The following is an 18,328-nucleotide window of genomic DNA, read 5'->3' on the forward strand; positions in this document are numbered from 1 at the left end:
GAAAGAGCGGATGACTTCCTCGTCTGCTTGTTCACCTGTGCCCAGTCTGCCCACCTCATTTACTCCCAACCCTCATTAACCGCCTCGTTTCTCACATCTCTGCCGAGCTGAGTTGAAACTTGGGGGCACACGAGCACATGCATCATTGATGTGATGGATGACACCGTCGTCACGATGTGCTCGCTTTGTTCCGCTTTGTTCATCTTTCATGGACAGAAAGCAAGCGACAGTGAAAACACAGCAGTCTCTGCTCTTTGATAGGATGTCGTGTGCCTCAGAGATCCCTGTCAAGGTGCAGGCGTCCAGCCACAATTTACCGTCCTGCAAGTTTGAACCTAAAGTTCAATGTGCCGTTAGTAAGTGGACAAGTTCCTCGGCTCAGCTGCTCACAGTGGTGTCTGCTGAGATACTCTGAAAAATCACATTAAGGTCAGTGAACTCAGTTTGCCAGTGTTGCAGCTGAGCTGAGGCTCAGTGACAGTTTACAGGCTGAGTGTGGTTTGTTTACTTACACAGCGACGAACACATGAGCGAATAATAACAAAGTGCTTTAAAAATATAAGAGCTCTGAAATAAGACAACGGAATAAAATGATGCGGAAATAAAAAAACAGCATTAAAATAATAAAACCGACAACGTTAATAACAATACTGATCTGTATTTCAGGCCAATAGGCCAACAACACTCAACTCTGCTCTGTCTTCCAGGAGCCGTACTACGTGCGCTGCGTGAAGCCCAACGAGATGAAGTCGGCGGTGTTATTCGACGATGCTCGCTGCCAGCACCAGGTGGCGTACCTCGGCCTGCTGGAGAACGTGATGGTGCGCAGGGCGGGCTTCGCCTACAGGCAGCCCTACAATCGTTTCCTTCAGCGGTAAGAGAGTGCAGCCAGACTTCCTCATGAAGAATCCAGTCGAAGGTTAAATTATTATGTTTCACTGTGAAGACCTAAAATAACGGAGACCATCTTTCAGAAACATTTGTTTTACGTGTACTCGCACTTTTTTAGTTTGCTCCATCTCCCAGCTTCAGACATGGAGGAGGCATGGGGTTTATGACCTATAACGATTCTAGCCACCGGGGGGCGATCAAGATGTTTTGGCTTCACTCTGTCGCGATCACAACCCCTGATTTCTTTCTGTCGCCTGCAGGTATAAAATGACGTGTGAGTACACCTGGCCGAACCACCTGATGGGGTCGGACAGACAGGCCGTGGAGGCCATCGTCAACCACTACGGTTTCCAGGACGACGTGGCGTACGGGCACACCAAGCTGTTTGTCCGAACGCCGCGCTCTCTCTTCACCCTGGAGCAGGAGAGAGCGGGAGTCATCCCCATCCTGGTGCTCTTCTTGCAGAAGGTACAACTGAAGTACTGCGTGTAACTGTCGAGATTAAACGATCCTCTCTTTACTATTCACCCTCAAAATGATTTTAAATCCTCCGCAGATGTTTTTAAATCCTGCATTTTAATGATGCGTTGATCTGACACAGAGACCTGATGCAATACAGCACGCAGCTCAAGTCGTCTACAGTTAATCATCCACAACGTTATCTCCCCCAGTTTCAAACGCCGGATTCTGGGTTTCTCAGCCTCCTGGTTAACTTTGACTGGAATTCATCTGCCTGCATGAATCCTAATTTCCTGTAACAATAATTGGGAGAATTAATGAGATCCAGAGTACAGTTACATTAAAGTCAATTACTCGGCTCGCTCTGTGAAATATCTTCTCTTCTCTCTGACCTACTTTGATGGCTCTGCAGAGTCTGCGTCTCTAACTGGAGCACAAGTTTTTGTCTTCGGCTCAGCAGGAGTCCAAGAAAACATCTCTCCTCCCTGTGTTTCTAAAACTGGCAGGTTTGGCGAGGGGCGTTAGCTCGTATGCGGTGCCAGCGGATGAGAGCCATCTACACCATCATGGGCTGCTATAAGCGCTACAAGGTCAAGGCTCACTTCTGGGAGGTGGCGCGGAGGTTCGCTAATGTGCGAACCATGGCCGACTATGGGAAGAGCGTCGAGTGGCCGACCCCGCCTGTAGCTCTGTCCCAGTTTCACAACAACACGGTCCTGCTGCACCGCAGGTCAGATCCCACACAACAAAACTCCAACACCACGACAATAACAAACAGAAACAGTGTTTTAAAATATTTTCCCAATCTCATTTCACGTTGAAGAAACTGACAGAAGAAGGTTCTTGTATCTTAAAGAAGAATGTCTTATATTTCATCAACTTGTGAACTTACATTATCCAAAATGTTTCCCCACAATCTTCACAACCCAGAGAAAAACTTTACAAACACCTTTTTCAGCAGAATTTGTCGTGTGAGTGTGCTGTTGTTGTTGTGACTTGTGAGCAGCAGATTAAAACTTTATCCTCACGCACATTAACCCGGAGCTGCACCTCCTACTGCTCTGCACCTTTGATGTGTTATTTCACCCACGCTGCTTTGTTCTCACCCCTTGCTGTCAGGTGGTGGGCGAGGCAGATCGTGAAGAACATCCCGCCGTCTGACATGCTGGAGGTCCGGGCCAAGGTGGCGGCTCTGACGGCTCTGAGGGGAGAGAGGAAAGACTGGGGTGTCAGCCGAGCCTGGGAGAGGGACTACCTGGCTAATGTAAGAGTCAGAACACACACACACACACACAACTCAGCAGTACCACACGTCCCTCACATCATGTTGACTTACTGTAAATAAATCAAATAAATAACTGATAAATTCCTTTTTCCAACTCAAATCTATCACAATAAAAACCACTGGCCCCCCCCGACAGCGTATGGAATGTTGTGGTGATGTATGTGATGCATGTGACGAGCCTCACGGTAAACAGCGTGACCGGAGCGGGACGACGCTGCTTGTGAACACAGCTGCTTTTAATGAAGCCCACACTGGACTCATTTACCAGATAATCTGAGGTTATTTGGTGGCCGCCGGCTTGAAAGGCTCCTTCAGGGAGCGTGAGCACGACGGAGAGTCCTGAGTCACTCGCCTCGTTAGTCGGTCAGGCGGCCTGTGACACGCTGGCCTCCTTCAGGGCCTCTTCACGTGATTGTGGTTAATTCCATAAAGACCTATAGATAAGTGCATGTAATGCGGCACACGGTCAGCCCGAGCCGTGTGTAGGTGGATGACGCAGTTCGAGAACAAGGAGAATGACTGGAAATGGGACAGTTCCACCATTTAGTGCCTCAGGTTTTCTCGGAAACCAAGATTCGACAAGTCGATGCTCTGGATTAGCGCTGGTGTTAGAGGTCGAGGCAGAGAGGCTGCTGGTGTGTGAGAGAAGACGACAACACAAACATAAAGGATAGTTTTCACGTCTAACTTACAAAACATCACATCAGAGCCCAACTGGTTTATATGAATATTTACGTAAAGTAGATCGATTTTTCTCAAAGATGGCTTCTGTTTCTGATGACTTTGCTTTTAATCAGTTATTGTGTCATGAAGTTGCTGTGGGAAGCAAAACGTTTCAGCTCTGAGATTTCTCCTCGCTGGAACGAATGATGGACCGAGCTCAGGAAAGTCATCCAACCATAGTCCTGTAGTGGCTCTGAGGAGGAACAGTCACATAGGATTGAAGGCGTTATTATAATGGCTCTATAGCAGGGAGACAATGACACGGTTTTAAATTTCCTTCTCGACTGCCCATGACTGTATTTCTCATCAGGCCGTTTAGCTCCGATATCAGCCGCCCTGCTCCCCCTCTAACGGCATGTCAAACAGCGTGTCTGGTAACAGCAGCCCGAGGCCCCGAGCTTTCATCTTCCACTCGCGGAATTAAAGCGATAAAAAAAAAAAAAAAAAGCTCGAAAGAGGCCGAGCGGGGTCACCGAGTGTTTTACGATGACGACTAAGTTCCCAAACCATCTGAGCCTCTCGCAGTAATGTGGGCCTTTTGATTTCCGCAGGTACAAGACTGCCCCCAGACCAGCTCCAACTTCATCCGCACTTCCAAGGAGCTGAGGAACAAAAACGAGTACAGCGGGGTCCTCTTCTCCGGCTTCTGCAGGAAGGTACAGTACGAGGGAAACGAACACCGTGAAATGAAAAATCTGTGTAGTAGCCACAAGGAGTTTCTTTCCTTTTGTTGCTTCCTTTTTTGCTGTGGGATGTTTTTCTCACTTGCTGTTTTCCCCCCTCTCCACCCCCTCACACTTTTCCTCCTTTGTATGAGCTCGTCTTTCAATATTTCATGTTCCAACAGTGAACACAACCCTCTCAGGCAGGAGGAGAAAATATAATCAAAGGATTAATCATAAAAGGGACTGTATTCATTCATAAACTTTTCTTAACCTCTAAAAGTCTTCAGTTCTTTTTACTTCACCTCATGATGAACTTGAACTTATCATCTCCCTCTGGATAATAATGACCATCTCCTCTCAGTCGGGGATTGATTCTGGGTAAAGCTTAAGATTTTATGTATCTGAAGAAATCTGGGTTTTGACGAAGTGAATAAAAAAACCTCCTGAAACTGACACATCAGAGCCTTTGATTTGTCTTTGTTGTTTACGTGTTGCAGCTCCGTAAGGACACGTAGAGATAATAACCCAGCAGCTTCCACGAGCAGCAAACAAAGCTCTTAACAGGAAAATAGAAAAAGGAACAAATGCTGCGTATCTTATCTTTTCTTCTTTCTGTTTCCCTCCCTCGCTCTCTCAGGTGAATAGATTCAACAGAAGCACGGATCGCGGCCTGCTCGTCACAGACAAGTACGTCTACAAATTAGAGCCGAAGAAACAGTACAAGGTTTTGAAGAGGCTTCCTTTAGAGGCGGTGAGTGCTCACGTGGGAGAAGAAACGCACACTCGCACATATTCATGCACAAAGAAACACGACACGTACGTCTCATCTGTGGACTCGTAACTGATTTTCATCATCATTATTAACATCGTCTCAGTTTGTCCAGTCTGGCTACTGCAGCCGCCCTGAGAGGACACGCAGGGTAAATGAAGGATGGATGATCTCTGCAGGGAATTGAGATGATGATGATGACGACTAAACTGAAAGATAATAGAGATAGAATAATGCCACAGTTAAGAGTAGTCCAGGGATTTATTAATGCACTCGTGAAACAGAGAAATCAAACCCTGAAACATCCAACCTCCGATGTTTCACTTCCCCTTTAAACAGCATTGAACTGTTAAACAATGAACTGTGAAACCTCAGAGAGGAACAAATGAACAAAGTGGTGGGGACCAGTGTGGGTTTTAAGATGCGTGTCCCCACATGATGACCTGCACGGCTCTGAATGTGGGTCAGACTCGCTGCAGCTCTCCCTTATTCCTCACTCCGTCCTCTCGCTCCCATTGTTTCACTCCACAAACACACACGTCCTCCATCATGTTTGACCTGTGTCACTGCCGTCCATCAATAAGAGACACACAGAGAACCTGGTGGCTCAAGGGGCTCCTGACCTGGATTTTCAGAGTCAACGCGTGTGTGTGTATGTGCACGTCGGAGTGTGCGACGCGGCGTTCGTGCTCCAACAACAGCGGCGGTCTGGCTTATCTCAAGGTTTTTCTGCCGTCTGGGGCGAACCTGGCTCATTTCCTGGCCTGATGTGAGAAACTGGATCAGGGAAGTCACCGGGGAGAGGAAGTGAAGAGTGAGACAGAAAGATGGCAGCTTCATTTAACCTGATCCCAGGTCCTCTCAAAAAGCTTTTACATCATGATTTTCTTTCCAGGGGTTGATGTGTTTCTGAGCGAACAGGATGCTGAGGACTTGATGTAGAGGTTCGAGAAAAGAAGAACTGATTTCCTTCAGATGTTTGCAGTCATCCACAAACAACCTCTAACACCAGAGGAAAGAAAAAACCAAAGAGGCCTAATGTCTCCTTTCAATTTAAAATAAATGAACAGATCTAATAATGCATGAGGGGAAAGTCATATTCAAATATCTATATCATGACATTTCTCATTTCTTATCATTTTTGTTTTATTTCTGCTTCTGTGACATGAAAAAAAAAAAAAACTCAGAGAAAAGAAGTTTGAGCCGAACAGTGTTTGATTTGCAGTTTTTACAGTAAATTCCAGTAATAATGAGTCGGCACAGCTGGACGTCCAGCGGTTTTGTTTAAAGAGCGAGGCAGCTCAAAACACACCAGAGGGTTAAACACCATTATTCTGCAGCAGCGGAGCGCCTTAAGATAAACTGATGTTATTAGAGAAACGAGTCTTAACCAGGTCAGAAACAGAGAACAGAGCATTGAAGAAGCCGAGCGGCCACGTTCCTCCGACTGTGTCACCAGACTCTTCAGCACAGATCCATCAGGTCTGACCACCACAGCGTCCCCCGGGTCAACAACCGAGGGAGAACCGGGACAAATCAACAGCTTTGTGTGTGATTGTGATGTTTCAGTCACAGTGTTTTAATGGAAACTCGTGTTTGACACTGAAGAAAGCAAATCTACTAAAGGACTCAACAACATCACACTCTTAATCGTTTGGAAGGAAAAGTCAGGTCGCACCAGAATCTGGACAGTGGTGGGACGTCCTGCTCACGGTCGTCCCTCCTGGATTAACCTGTGTGTTCCCAGGGGTCATAAGAGGCTTAATCTGCTCTGACTCTCCCTTTCTAAAACCTCTGATACACCTCACTCCCTCTCTCTCTCTCCCTCTCTCTGTTTATCTTTCACACACACTGTCCCTGTCTCTTTGTCCTTCTCTCTCACTTTCACTCCGTCCCCCTCTCTCTCTCTCTCTCGCCCGCGTTTCTTCAGCAGCAGTAAATCTGTACATGATTCCATCTGGGTCGCACCTCATGACTTTCCCGTCACTGCACCTCACGTGCACCGCAGGCACAATTTCTCTCACCCTACATACTGGGAGCAGAAATAATCCGTCGACTTCATCCATGCATGATTTTTTTGATCCAGGGTATACTGCGCCGGGCCGCATTAAATTCACAAGTATTATACGTTGACGTGATAATCCCTGACGCTTTTATTCAAATTAATTTCCGGTGCTCTCATATGTGCCGCTGAAAATCTCAGCCTACAGTCGGGTCCCGTGCGTTATGTTTTTATATGTTGCTATACTGCAGCTGGAAAAGTTCAAGAGTAAAGTTTACACAACATCTGGATGATTAGCATGAGCGGTGGTCGGACGAAGAAATTCTAACTTTCAGAAAATCCCTAAACTAGCGTTGAATGTGTAGCTGTGTAATCTACAGTCTGGTTCATGAACTCTGTGTAAAGATGGACGACATGACAGCCGTCTAAAAGTGAAGACACTATTTCGCTCTCCCCCTGGTGGCAGGCTGCAGTATAGGTTGTGAATCCTGCCTCCTCCATGTTAGAGGATGGGACATAAAAGATGGCAGGGATCACACTGTTCGTTCGACTGTTCTCATACAGAATTCATTATTTCTGTCTGTGCGTTTCTCTCTACAGTTTACGGGACTGAGTGTGACCAGCGGAGTCGACCAGATGGTGGCGCTGCACACGTCCTCTCAGGATGACGTCCTGCTGTGTCTGCAGCGAGGGGAGCTGTGCCCCAACCAGGACCGAGTGGGCGAGCTGGTGGGAGCGCTGGTCGACCACTTTGCACGGTCAGTTCCACAACTACACACCATTGTTAGCGATGAGGAATTTTTCTCTTTGACGTCAAAGCATCTGGACAAAAAAACCACCAGATTTTTATTTCTTATTTAAACCTGTAAAAAGTGTTTTATATAAATTCTAGACACATTTTACATTTACACCTGTCGACCGATGTCAAATGTTCTTTGTGTTTTTATTAGAAACTGTGTGAAAAGGTGTTGGATGCTGTTTTTGAGGCCCTGAGACATACTTGTCGATATTTAAGGCCCATTCTAAATTAAACCCTTTTAAAGTTTCACCATCACTTTTATTTCCGCTGCTCAAACTGCTCCCTGCACTTCTTCTGCAGCTTGAACCTCTTACCTTTCAACGGACATCAGCGTTACGACTGTAATGAAAACGCTTGAAGGACCGTAACCTTTTTATTCCGTCGACATTATAGGTTTTATTACTGGGGTGTCTGGTTACAGGTTAACATGTCGTCTCCAACCTGACAGTCAGGGGGCGACAGCGTTCATGTTGTAGATGAACAGATTCTTTTCTCAGATTTAACACAAATCGTTTTTTTACATTTGATGCTTTTCAGTGTTTCTCTCCTGTCGTGTGCTCTTTAGTTTTTTTGTGAAAGTTTAGAAAAATTTAAAAAGCCTTGAATCTGCAGTAAAACAAATAAGTGTTATGTAATTTAAAATATTGATTGTATACAGAGGAATACAGTAGAAATGAGAATAAGACAAAAATAAGTTACGGAGAAACAAATACCAAACTAAAGTTCTTGTTCAGATACGTGAGGATTCATCTGTTTCCGCCACCTGTTCCCGAGCTGTTGTGTTACTTCATTAGTGTCATTCAGTGTCGTGTGTGCAGAGAAAACATTCAGCCTTCTGGGTCACATGAATAAACACCACATCCTCATTGTCACCGGTCGGAGACCTCGGACGAGGCCGGGTCTATTAATGCAGCATAACAATTACACCAATCATATTCTTGGCATTTATCACTGTCATAGTTGTCGCTGTGCGCGGCCCGCTCTGAATAACCTCAGTGAAATGAATCAGTCACGCTGACATTTATCACATCCATCACCCCCAACCTGTTCTGTCGCTGCTGTTTATAAATCTGATTCACTTCCACCCACATTCGTCTCTGCCAGACTGAATTTGAATGGGACAACCCGCAACTTTTCACACGGAGCAGACTGTTTTGGTTGCGGGCTACGCAGCGAGCGCGGGGCGTGTTGTCGTAAGTGGCGTTCCCCCGCTGAGGCAGCAGCGAAGTCTGTGGTCTTGATTTGGGCTCCCGGAGAATTAATCCTCCAAATCATGACGGGACCGCACTCGGTGAAGTAGACGACAGCAAAACAAAGTCCCTGCAGATTTTCATGTTGTGGATTTAGTGAATGTGGCTTCATGTGCAGCCAGACTCGTATAGAAACGGCACAAATAGATAATTCATGACAACTGATTAACTCCAAGATAACAGAAGATGATGTACTAATGAGAACTGATTGAATATTTTTGGAAAAGTAGCACAGAGGCTGGGCAGACAGCAGCCACACCAGCCTGTGTGTTCCCACTTTTATGAGTCCCTCCTCCTGTGCTCATTGAGCTGATCCCAGATCCCCGGTGTGGCTTTTGTGGGTTTTACGAGTCTAAGACTTTTGGTCTGGGTTTGGTATTTCTTTTGGGGAGGTGGGGGGGGGGGGGTTGGCGGGGGTCCCTGCATCGCTGTGGACCCTGCAGCAGCTGCCCGGGTCTGGCGGGCGGGCGTCACAGCCGAGAGTCCACCATCAGGACCAAGTTTCCGCTCTCCGCCTGTCTTTGTGCCACCATCTGCGGTGAATGGAGGGGGGGGGGGTCGTGACCTCTACCATGCTACTCATCAAAAGCAGCCTCACGAGACAAAGTCAGGGGTGAGCTGTGTAAGTGTGCGACGGGGGAGACGAGGGTTGGGAGTGACACAAACACACTCCTCTTGTGCTTCCCTCTGTCAGGAAGTGGGATCCCAGACGATGAGAGTCACGCGCTCGTCATTTTAGTTTGTGAGGTTGGGAGAATGTTTCAGGGGAGGCGGCCGTCAATGGAGCGATTGTGACTTCTTTTTTTTTTTTTTATCTCTCTAATTCAAACTTGACGAGACCTTTGGAGGCCGCGAGTGTTTACAGTTGAGAAAGTGTCTGGTTGCACGGTGAGCCGTACTAAAGTGGGTCAGTGAAGGCAGCACTGGCAGCACACGGTAAAACGTGACATGAAAGCCGCTGCGTGTCGCCGGCGACGACAGAAGTGTGTGGTGTGCTGTCATCATGTCACATCCGTCTCTCGTTCCCTCGACGGAGCGCGTTCCTCCACTCCCTCTCTCTCTCTCTCTCTCTCTCCTTCATCTGTCGCTCTTTCCTGCACAACCCGACATCTCCTGCTTTCTCTTCCTGTCACCTGGGTCTGAGCTGTCAGAGTGTGTGTGTGTGTGTGTGTGTGTGTGTGTGTGTGTGTGTGTGTGTGTGTGTGTGTGTGTGTGTGTGTGTGTGTTTGGGGGGGGTGGACTCGTGGACCATCTGCTGGGACAGCTGGGGGGGGGGAGTTCAGGCAGGATTTAGGGAATGAGCTGCTTCCGCCTTAAAAGATTGAGGAGGGCTCTTTACTTAAAGAGGTAATTTGGGGATGTTATTGTTCTATTTAACTTTGTCTGGGGGATAAAAGTTTCTACACGACCCCCGACGCTTTATTTTACTGCTATACTCAAATGTACATTTTAAAAATACCCGTTTTTATTTCTTTGACTATGTCCTGATGGCTCATCCTCTGAAAAGTAACAGCTCTTGGCTTCAATGGGAGCGTAGACTGTGTTTAAAGATGGACGAAGCCAAATCACCTGTTATATCAGTGTAGGACGTAAAGCTGCCTCCTCCATGTTAGTTGGATGTGAAAATAGGTCTGATCATTGAATCTGCGGATGCAGAACATTTCTATTTCTGCTGAAACAACCGGTTAATTGATGATTGATGGGAATTTGCAGCTTTTCGTTCTCTCGTTTCAAAAATTCTAACAGAATGAGTCCGTTTGAGGCTCAGACACAGTATTTTGGGAAACAAACCAAACAATTAAACACGTAAACATAGAAACAAAGATAATCAATTAATCATGAAAAATAACTATATTCATAATATTCTTCAATTTATGTGACGAAAGTGATTAAAAGTGACACCCCTGACCGACACTGCTCCCTTTACACCGAGAACCAAACCAACCAACACAACCTCCTTGGTGAGGATAATTATTTAAAACCTATTCTAATGAAATCTCTTCCTCCGGAGACTCTTCGTATTCTAATATCATAATTTATTTTAAAATGTTTGTTTATTCCGTCGTCCTCCTCTGCCTTTTATTTGTTCTGGTCTGCTCCATCTCTTCCTCTCAGCCTCTCTCCTCCTCTGCTCTTCTCTGAAACCTGCATCAACAACAAACTTCTGGGTCACACTTTTTTTTTTTTTTATCTCAGTGAGGCAAGAAAATGAAGAAGAAAAAAAAAAAACAACCCCGACATGATTTCATTAACCTCAAAGCATTATGGTCTTGTGATGTGGCTTTAATGAGCACACACACACACACACAGCCCTGGTGTCAAAAAGAACTTGTTGACCTTTTCCTCTGACCTTGTTGGCCGTCAACAGTTTGTCAGTTGTTGTCGTCGTGGGTGAAATCGTCCGTCTCTGTCTCTAAATTCGCTTTTTAGGTCGTGAAAGGCGTCATCCTGTAAGCCTGAAATAGCCTCCCCCGATTCCCTGCCTCCCCTCTTTTCTCTCTCTCCCTCAGTGGCTGTCCTCAATGTGTTCGTCGCTGTCCGTCCTGTCGCTCCTGGCGGCGAGGACGGACAGAGACGGGTCACCTCAAACTCACTGTCCCCCGTCCCGTGTCTCTTTCTGTTACTTGTATTATTTTTCCATTGCACTGGCCTCTGACCCGCTCTTTTCAGTTTGACGCGTGGCAGAGGACCAGAGTAGTTTTCATCAAAGTAACCATGGCAACAGCGTTAACCTGCGGTGGACGTACACAGTGCAAAGACACACTGACCTATTTCTTTCTCCCACAGAGCCGGCAGGTCACGTGGTTCACCGATTATTTTCCCCCATTAAACCTCAGTCCCGCGTGAATCTATGTTGACGAGGCTGCTCTCTCTCAAACACACTGACGTCAGCAGGTGTTTGAACAACTCAACCTCAAAACGAATGACATCGGTTCTGTCTCAGCAGCTCGGACGTAGTTATGAACCAGAATATCCACGTTAATACTTATTTTAAAACCATTTCGCTCAGTGTTATAAACATTTTCATATTCATCACGTACACCTGAGTAAATATTATCACGTAGGAAGATGAAGATAACGTCACCGAAATGATGTCCACCGTACTTGGTGCGTAACATTTGGTTGCAGACGTGGACCAAAGGCCAGAGGAACAAAGCAAAGACCACGAATGCAGGGATTCTTCCAGGTCACATCTTTTTGGGTCGGTCACGACAAAATCAATTCACCGTTCCCCCTGCGCCACATCATCCAGTAATTAAAGTGTGAAAGCTCCTGATTTGTTGGCGGCTGGATTCAAACACTTTGTAGAAGTTCAGTGACACTTACATTTAGGTTCTAACCGCATATTGAACCAAAATACACATTTAACTTGACCCAGAACAAATCTACTTACTCACAACTGCATGAAAATCATAAATACACACATATATATATAAATAAAAAGCACAAATAAATCTGAATACTGACACTGAAGGAGGACACTGGTGAGGCGGAGGAAGGTTTACTGTGTCCGGCCATTGAGAGAGCGGCAAATGTTTATAGGGAACATGTGACTATAGAATGACTTGTCTCAGTTTGAACCGCTGAGATGCTTCATTTGTGCATTTTACAAAAGCCCCATTCAGACGGGATTAATATTACAAGGGGATGTGGGTAATAAAATGCTGTGTCTCTCCAGATGGTATTTTAGCCACTGGCAAATTACATGAGCTGCTTCTGTAGCAGTCAGTGATACACTGCAGGAAAACCATGTGACCTCCATTACAAGTGGGCTGAGCGTTGCATCTGATATCAGTGTCATCTCCTGCTTATTCATTTGCACCGCTGACTTCAGACCAGGTTTTTTTATTTGTTCAAGTCAAAACAGCTTTTTTGCGGCGACGATGCAGCTGATCCCACCTCGGCTTTAGACCAACGTGCCCGAGGCTGCTCAGACGAGAAGTGCATTTTTCTATTTCAACAGAAAGTGAATGTTCTTACACCCTCGTTAGAGACGAGAATAGAATAGTTTCATTGTCATCAAACAGATTCGGCGCATGCATTGCTTATTAATTAGGGTGTGAGATAAGGGCCTGTAGGTAATTAGGGCTGTAAACAAAGGATTGTCCCGAATCAATTCAATCGTTCACCTCCATGGATGTGTTGGATCCACCTGTTGGCTCCTTCATTCATTCATTCATTCATTTCCTTCATCCTGCTGAGGAAATAATGCAAAGCTTCGAATGCTCTGCTGCAATCTGAGGGTGAGGATTAACAGTTTGTGTGTAAATACCTTGAATGTGTTTGTCTGTAGGAGCAGGTGTCGATGGTGCCGGAGGTGAGAGGGGGCAGCAGGTTTTCCTCTGAAGGATTTAACACTTCGATGTGATGGGTGGGAAACGTCACGCGCTGTGATAGACTCTGAATGCCCACATCATATTTCGCCGATGAGCTCATTCCCACACGTTTACATCAAAGAGCTCGCCTGTGGCGGAGCAGGTTTTTTTTTTACAAAGACATCCTGACTGCGCCTCGCGCTCGGCTGTTAAATCTCGGGGACTTTCAGTTCGAGCATCACACGGCCTCCTGGGCACGCTCGCTGAGTCGGCTACTGACCTCGAAACTGCGTTGGCATGAAAAGGCCTCTTTGTGGATTGGAGCGCCGCACATGTGCTGCCTCTAAATCGACCTCGTAGTGCAACAAATGGATTCCTCAAGATTTTTATTCACAACAGTCGCTCAGTTGTGTCGGGCGCTACGCAGCGACTCGGCAGTTTTTATCTCCGTCAGGCACATGTTCGGGTGTTTTCTGGTGTTGTCACTTTGCCAGAGTCACAAACAGCTGACGTGCAGAACAAACTTTTCTGCTGCATTTATTAAAAAAAAAAAAAAAAAAAAAAAAAACCCTGATTGCGATCGATCGTCTTATTGATAATCAATCTGATGGGCGGCTCGCTCCCTCGCTCGCTCACTGTTAAACTGATTTGCTCTGATCTCAGAAATGTGTCAGGGGTCTTGAGAATTAATCAGTGAAAATAATTGAAGCCGGTGATGTTAAATACATCACAGTTGATGATGCACGTTTGTGATTCAAGCCGCGTGCGTTTCTTTCCATCCAGCGTTGGCTTCGCATCTTAAACTCTATTTCCACCGATTGAACAAATCACTCTACATCGTTCTGCCGTTGTTACAGTGTGACTCATTTCTTCCCAGAATGCCCCCTGAGGAGCTTCTGATGATGGTGGTGATAAAAAATAATGTATGTGATTGGTGATGACGTTGAAGTGAACCCCAGCCGCCTCACAACCCGGTGGGCCTCAGCCCACGTTGCCCCTGCTGCTGCTGGGAGATGACGCTGTTGCTCCAGCGATGGTTGCCGGGCAGCTGGGGCAGCTCTAATTAAGATTGCAGGCTCAAATTGCAGGGTTGCATTGACGAGTCTCCCAAGTTGGGGGGGGGAGACAGGAGGAAGTGTGGCAAAGCTATAGGTGAGGATGTAATGGCTTCCTCTTATGTTTTTACAGTCTTCTAATTTAACTCTGCAGCAGAAGAATCAGCACATTTCAAACTATTTCTGTAAAATATTAGAGGCCGGTGGTGAGTCTCAGTGTTTTCAGATATAAACTCTTGTCAGTGTTGAGGGGAAGCTTGTGTTGTTACTGTTTGTTAAAAACCATCAGAGGAGCATGTGACCACTTTCACTGTCCTGGAGAAAAATTCTGTCCCCAGTGGAGACATCTTTAATCTGAGGTGGCACTTTATTCCCTGGGAGAGACTGGGGCTGATTTGATTTTCCCACAATGCCACAAACTGCATCGGTCACGTGGTGCGGCATCCAGATCACTGACTTTACACCTCGCCACACACGCAGCTCAGCCGCAAATATAATGGCCGGTAATTCTCCGTAATGGAGACACCAGAGGCACGTTTTCACATCGGATTAGCAGCATCCTGAATCGTAGCCGGGATGACGGGGAGGAAAGATGGAGGAGGAGGAGGCAGAAAAAGGAAGAGGGGAGCAGTGGAAGGTGGGCGGGTGGGGTGGTCCTCCAGGAGCTGCTGCTGCTGCTGCGTCCCAGTTCTGTCTGCAGCTTAGTCTCCACAGCGATGAATTATTCGACTGCAGCATGAGGAGCGGCTGGCAGGCGCTAGACCGTGGCCATGTTTATACACTGGATCCCGCTGTGCCGCGAGGCCGCACACGCCTTCTACGTAAACAGAAATGAAAGAAAAATGTCAAAAATGGAGGCCGTCCTGAAACAACACTTCACCTCAGGAGACATGTTCAAGTGCTGTAAAATCCAGTGTCTGTCTGTTGATGCGCATCTCAGGAACATTCATACTTGTTGTGTGTTAAGGGCCGGAGGAAGGAAAAGGAAGCGCAGGCTCGATTTAAACTGGTGATACACACGATGAAGTGTCACCGAGCTTTAACAGGTGAACAGCTCTTTGTGCAGCAGCGGTGGAGCAGCTTCAGGGTTCGGCAGTCAGTCTTTACTTGTCTAGTTTAAAAATGACTCCGGTTCACTTTCACAGATGCAGAAAGAAAACTGCAACCAGCGTCACCACAGACCAAACAAACTTTCCAACCAGGCGGAACATAACGAATACACGCTCACATGACGAGTGACGTCCATATTTAGACTGTTTTTAATCGTCTTCCTCTCGCTGCAGCCTTCAGACCTTCAACCAGTCCGCTCTCCTCACACTCAGCCAGGGGCTTTTCTCAACGTGCTTCCCCGGTGTCGGGTTTCTCTTGTGATATCCAGCGTGATGAGATCAGTGTCTCACGCAAATCAAAACCCTGCGGAGGTCAGTGGGTTTGTGTGTCGGGGGCAGGACAGCTGGTATAACGGGGTTCAGCGAGGAGCCAAATGGTCCAGTGGAAAAAAAAAAAAAAAAAGAAGAGGGAGGCAAGGCCGCACCTGTTGTGGTGACCGACTGTTTTTACTGAACAGCTCTGGAAAGAGTTCAAATTCTTTGAGTGTTAGAAAACTGCAACGTGATGTTTTAATTTTTAGTCCATTTTATTTTTACACACTGGAAAAAAAGGTACTTTATATATAGGACATGTCTGATAATGTTTATTACTGGGATCTGTCTCTCCTCTCTTTATATTTTCTGTTTGTTGGTCTGGTGCACTCACCTGGTGTCTACAGTATAAACCAGATCACCAGCACTGTTGCATAACAAGTCAAATTATGTAATCTGCATCAATTAAGTTCATTTTTCCAAAACAGACCAAACTTGCTCCGCCGTGTTTTTGAAAAGAGGACCGCTCAGTGTGCAGATAACAGGTCTCGAACACTTTGAAACCACACGTTGGCTCGTTCTTGCCAAAGCAGGCAGGCAGTTGCCAAACTGGCCTGTGAGCTCGAGCCAGCTCTGCTTATCGACATTCAAAGACGTCCGCAAATAGCTGTTTGGCAAATATTTCTAGTTCTGCATCTGCTTTTTAACGCCTTGAGTTTGGATTCAAACAAAGTGCGTCGACGGATAGAAAAACAACAAACCGACCTGAATGCATTCATTAGAGAAATATCCTCACAGGCAGGAATATCATGCTCGGAGTCCCCTGGGCCTCCGGCTGTGACGTAGGTGGAAGCGGTATAAGACTCTTTGTATGCACGCTGCGGAGGCCGAGCCGTGCGCCGGGCCAGCGGAGCTCTGGGGTCATTGCGGCCAGGCTGAGGCTGCAGGATCCCAGAGGGTCGAAGGGAAGCAGCAGCTTCATAGTGGATCGTCTTCAGCTGACGGTGCAGCGACAGGAGCTCCAACATGCTCTGTCTGCAGGGAGACTGGGTGTAGGACGCTGCACCACCAGGGCTGTGGATGTGATCAGGTCAAATGATCAGATGTGTGAAGTGATCAATAACAAAACTGCTGGTTTTAGCTCCTACACTTTGGAACAAACTCCCCTGAGCAGAATCAGGGCCTCAGTTTAAAGAGCTCACCTGTATAAACCGGAATTCATATAGTTTTTAAGTTTTTCTTATAGAAAAATTTGAGAAATTAGAAAGAAATACTCAAAAAGTTTCAAGAGCATTTGTGTTGTGTTGGTCCGTATGTTCTTACCACTAAACATATCAGTTATATTCTCATGTTAGTTTAAGGGAACATGATTAACGAGTAAACACAAATATCATAACAAAGAAATGTCTGTTTTGTCTTCCAGTGTCAGAAACGTCCAGTTTCCTGTAAAAGTTTGTCGCTCAGCCGTGCAGCTTCACATGCGAGGGAAACCCAAGACTGTCACCGTGGAGACGAAACCTGGCCAGACGAGCGCAGAATTCAAGAAGAGTCGAGACGGTTTCATCCTGCTGGTCCCCGGCAACTAGAGAGAGACCACGCAACCAAACCTCCAACGGACCGACCTCATAGACCTGGACCCTGGAGACCACTGGAGCTATTTCTCCACATCTGAACTGGTCAGAACATCAGTGAGGTTCATGTCAACGATAACAACGGGAATGTAAATCTCCATCTTTTGCATTTAACAGGCAGAACTTTTTAACTTGTACCTTTTATAGCAGTTTTAAAGCGTTAACTCAGAGCAGAGTTGACGGCACAATCTTCTTTCCAACTCATTTATTGAACGACATTGTGAAATTTCTGTTGGTGTAGAGACTCGAGGCGCAGCTGCAATACACACGTGTGTGATACGGGCTTTTTTGAATGTAATTTGAAGTTATTTTGTGAAGACGGCAATGAACGAAAAAACAAGCAAGAAAAGCACTTTTTAAAGACAAATTGAACTTTGCAATACATAAAATCCAAACAAGACAAAACCTTCAGAGTATAGTTTTTATTTACAGTGGAATTGTTTCCAAACTCTTTTTCGTACTTTGTCTCTGCAGAGTTATTTCATGTCAGACGCAGTTAAAAAGGAGAAATAAAAGCAGAATGGAGAAAGTAATTTATTCAAGATTTGCTTTAAGCGTGTTGATTTCTCCAGTCGGCTTCACTGTAGCTGTAGACTCCATTCAGGCCGACATAACACGGTGATCACATTTTATTTCCCTTCGTGTTCGGTGCTGTGAACATGTGAATAAAAAAAGTTCGAGCTTTCCGCTGATCTGTGTCGTTGAGTGATTGATGCAGATGATTTACAGTACGACGTCTCCTGTTGGATTTGAAAACACTGAAAGATGTTCGACTCAAACTCTGAGCAGCGGCAGTCGAAGAAAACACCGTCCACAGAAAATTGGACTCGCTCACGCAAGAGCCATTTCCTCTGCGGTCCCCTGTGATCAGCTGGGCGGACAAACACTCGGACGCTGCAGACTTAATTTTTACAGGATTTCCGAGGACTGAAGTTCAAAGCCTCTCGCTGTCATTCGCCGCAGATAATGAATGTACTATTTGCATCTTTGTGTTTAAGGGTCTTTGCATCTTTGTGTTTAAGGGTCATGATGATCTGTCCATGGTGGCGTTGACAAGAATGAAAAAATATATTTAAAGTTCACAGCCACAACTAACGGGGCATCTAAAGAGTAAAACTGTCA

The 18,328-nt window shown here is 46.1% G+C and overlaps 1 protein-coding gene across 2 annotated transcripts in view; it reads left to right on the forward strand.

The window, feature by feature from the left end:
• Positions 1-17,898, forward strand: part of myo1g (myosin IG) — a 31,952-nt gene extending 14,054 nt beyond the window's left edge. For both annotated transcript variants that reach the window (XM_069516944.1, XM_069516943.1), the window contains 8 exons: positions 708-874; positions 1,152-1,359; positions 1,857-2,080; positions 2,470-2,614; positions 3,910-4,014; positions 4,661-4,774; positions 7,395-7,552; positions 16,999-17,898. In XM_069516944.1, the coding sequence (XP_069373045.1) occupies positions 708-874; positions 1,152-1,359; positions 1,857-2,080; positions 2,470-2,614; positions 3,910-4,014; positions 4,661-4,774; positions 7,395-7,552; positions 16,999-17,161 (1,284 nt within the window). In that variant the 3' untranslated portion in view covers positions 17,162-17,898. The remainder of the gene's footprint in view (positions 1-707; positions 875-1,151; positions 1,360-1,856; positions 2,081-2,469; positions 2,615-3,909; positions 4,015-4,660; positions 4,775-7,394; positions 7,553-16,998) is intronic.
• The last annotated feature ends 430 nt before the right edge of the window (positions 17,899-18,328 follow it).

This window comes from Paralichthys olivaceus, chromosome 20 (genome assembly GCF_024713975.1).
Source record: "Paralichthys olivaceus isolate ysfri-2021 chromosome 20, ASM2471397v2, whole genome shotgun sequence".
NCBI classification, from domain to species: Eukaryota; Metazoa; Chordata; class Actinopteri; order Pleuronectiformes; family Paralichthyidae; genus Paralichthys; species Paralichthys olivaceus.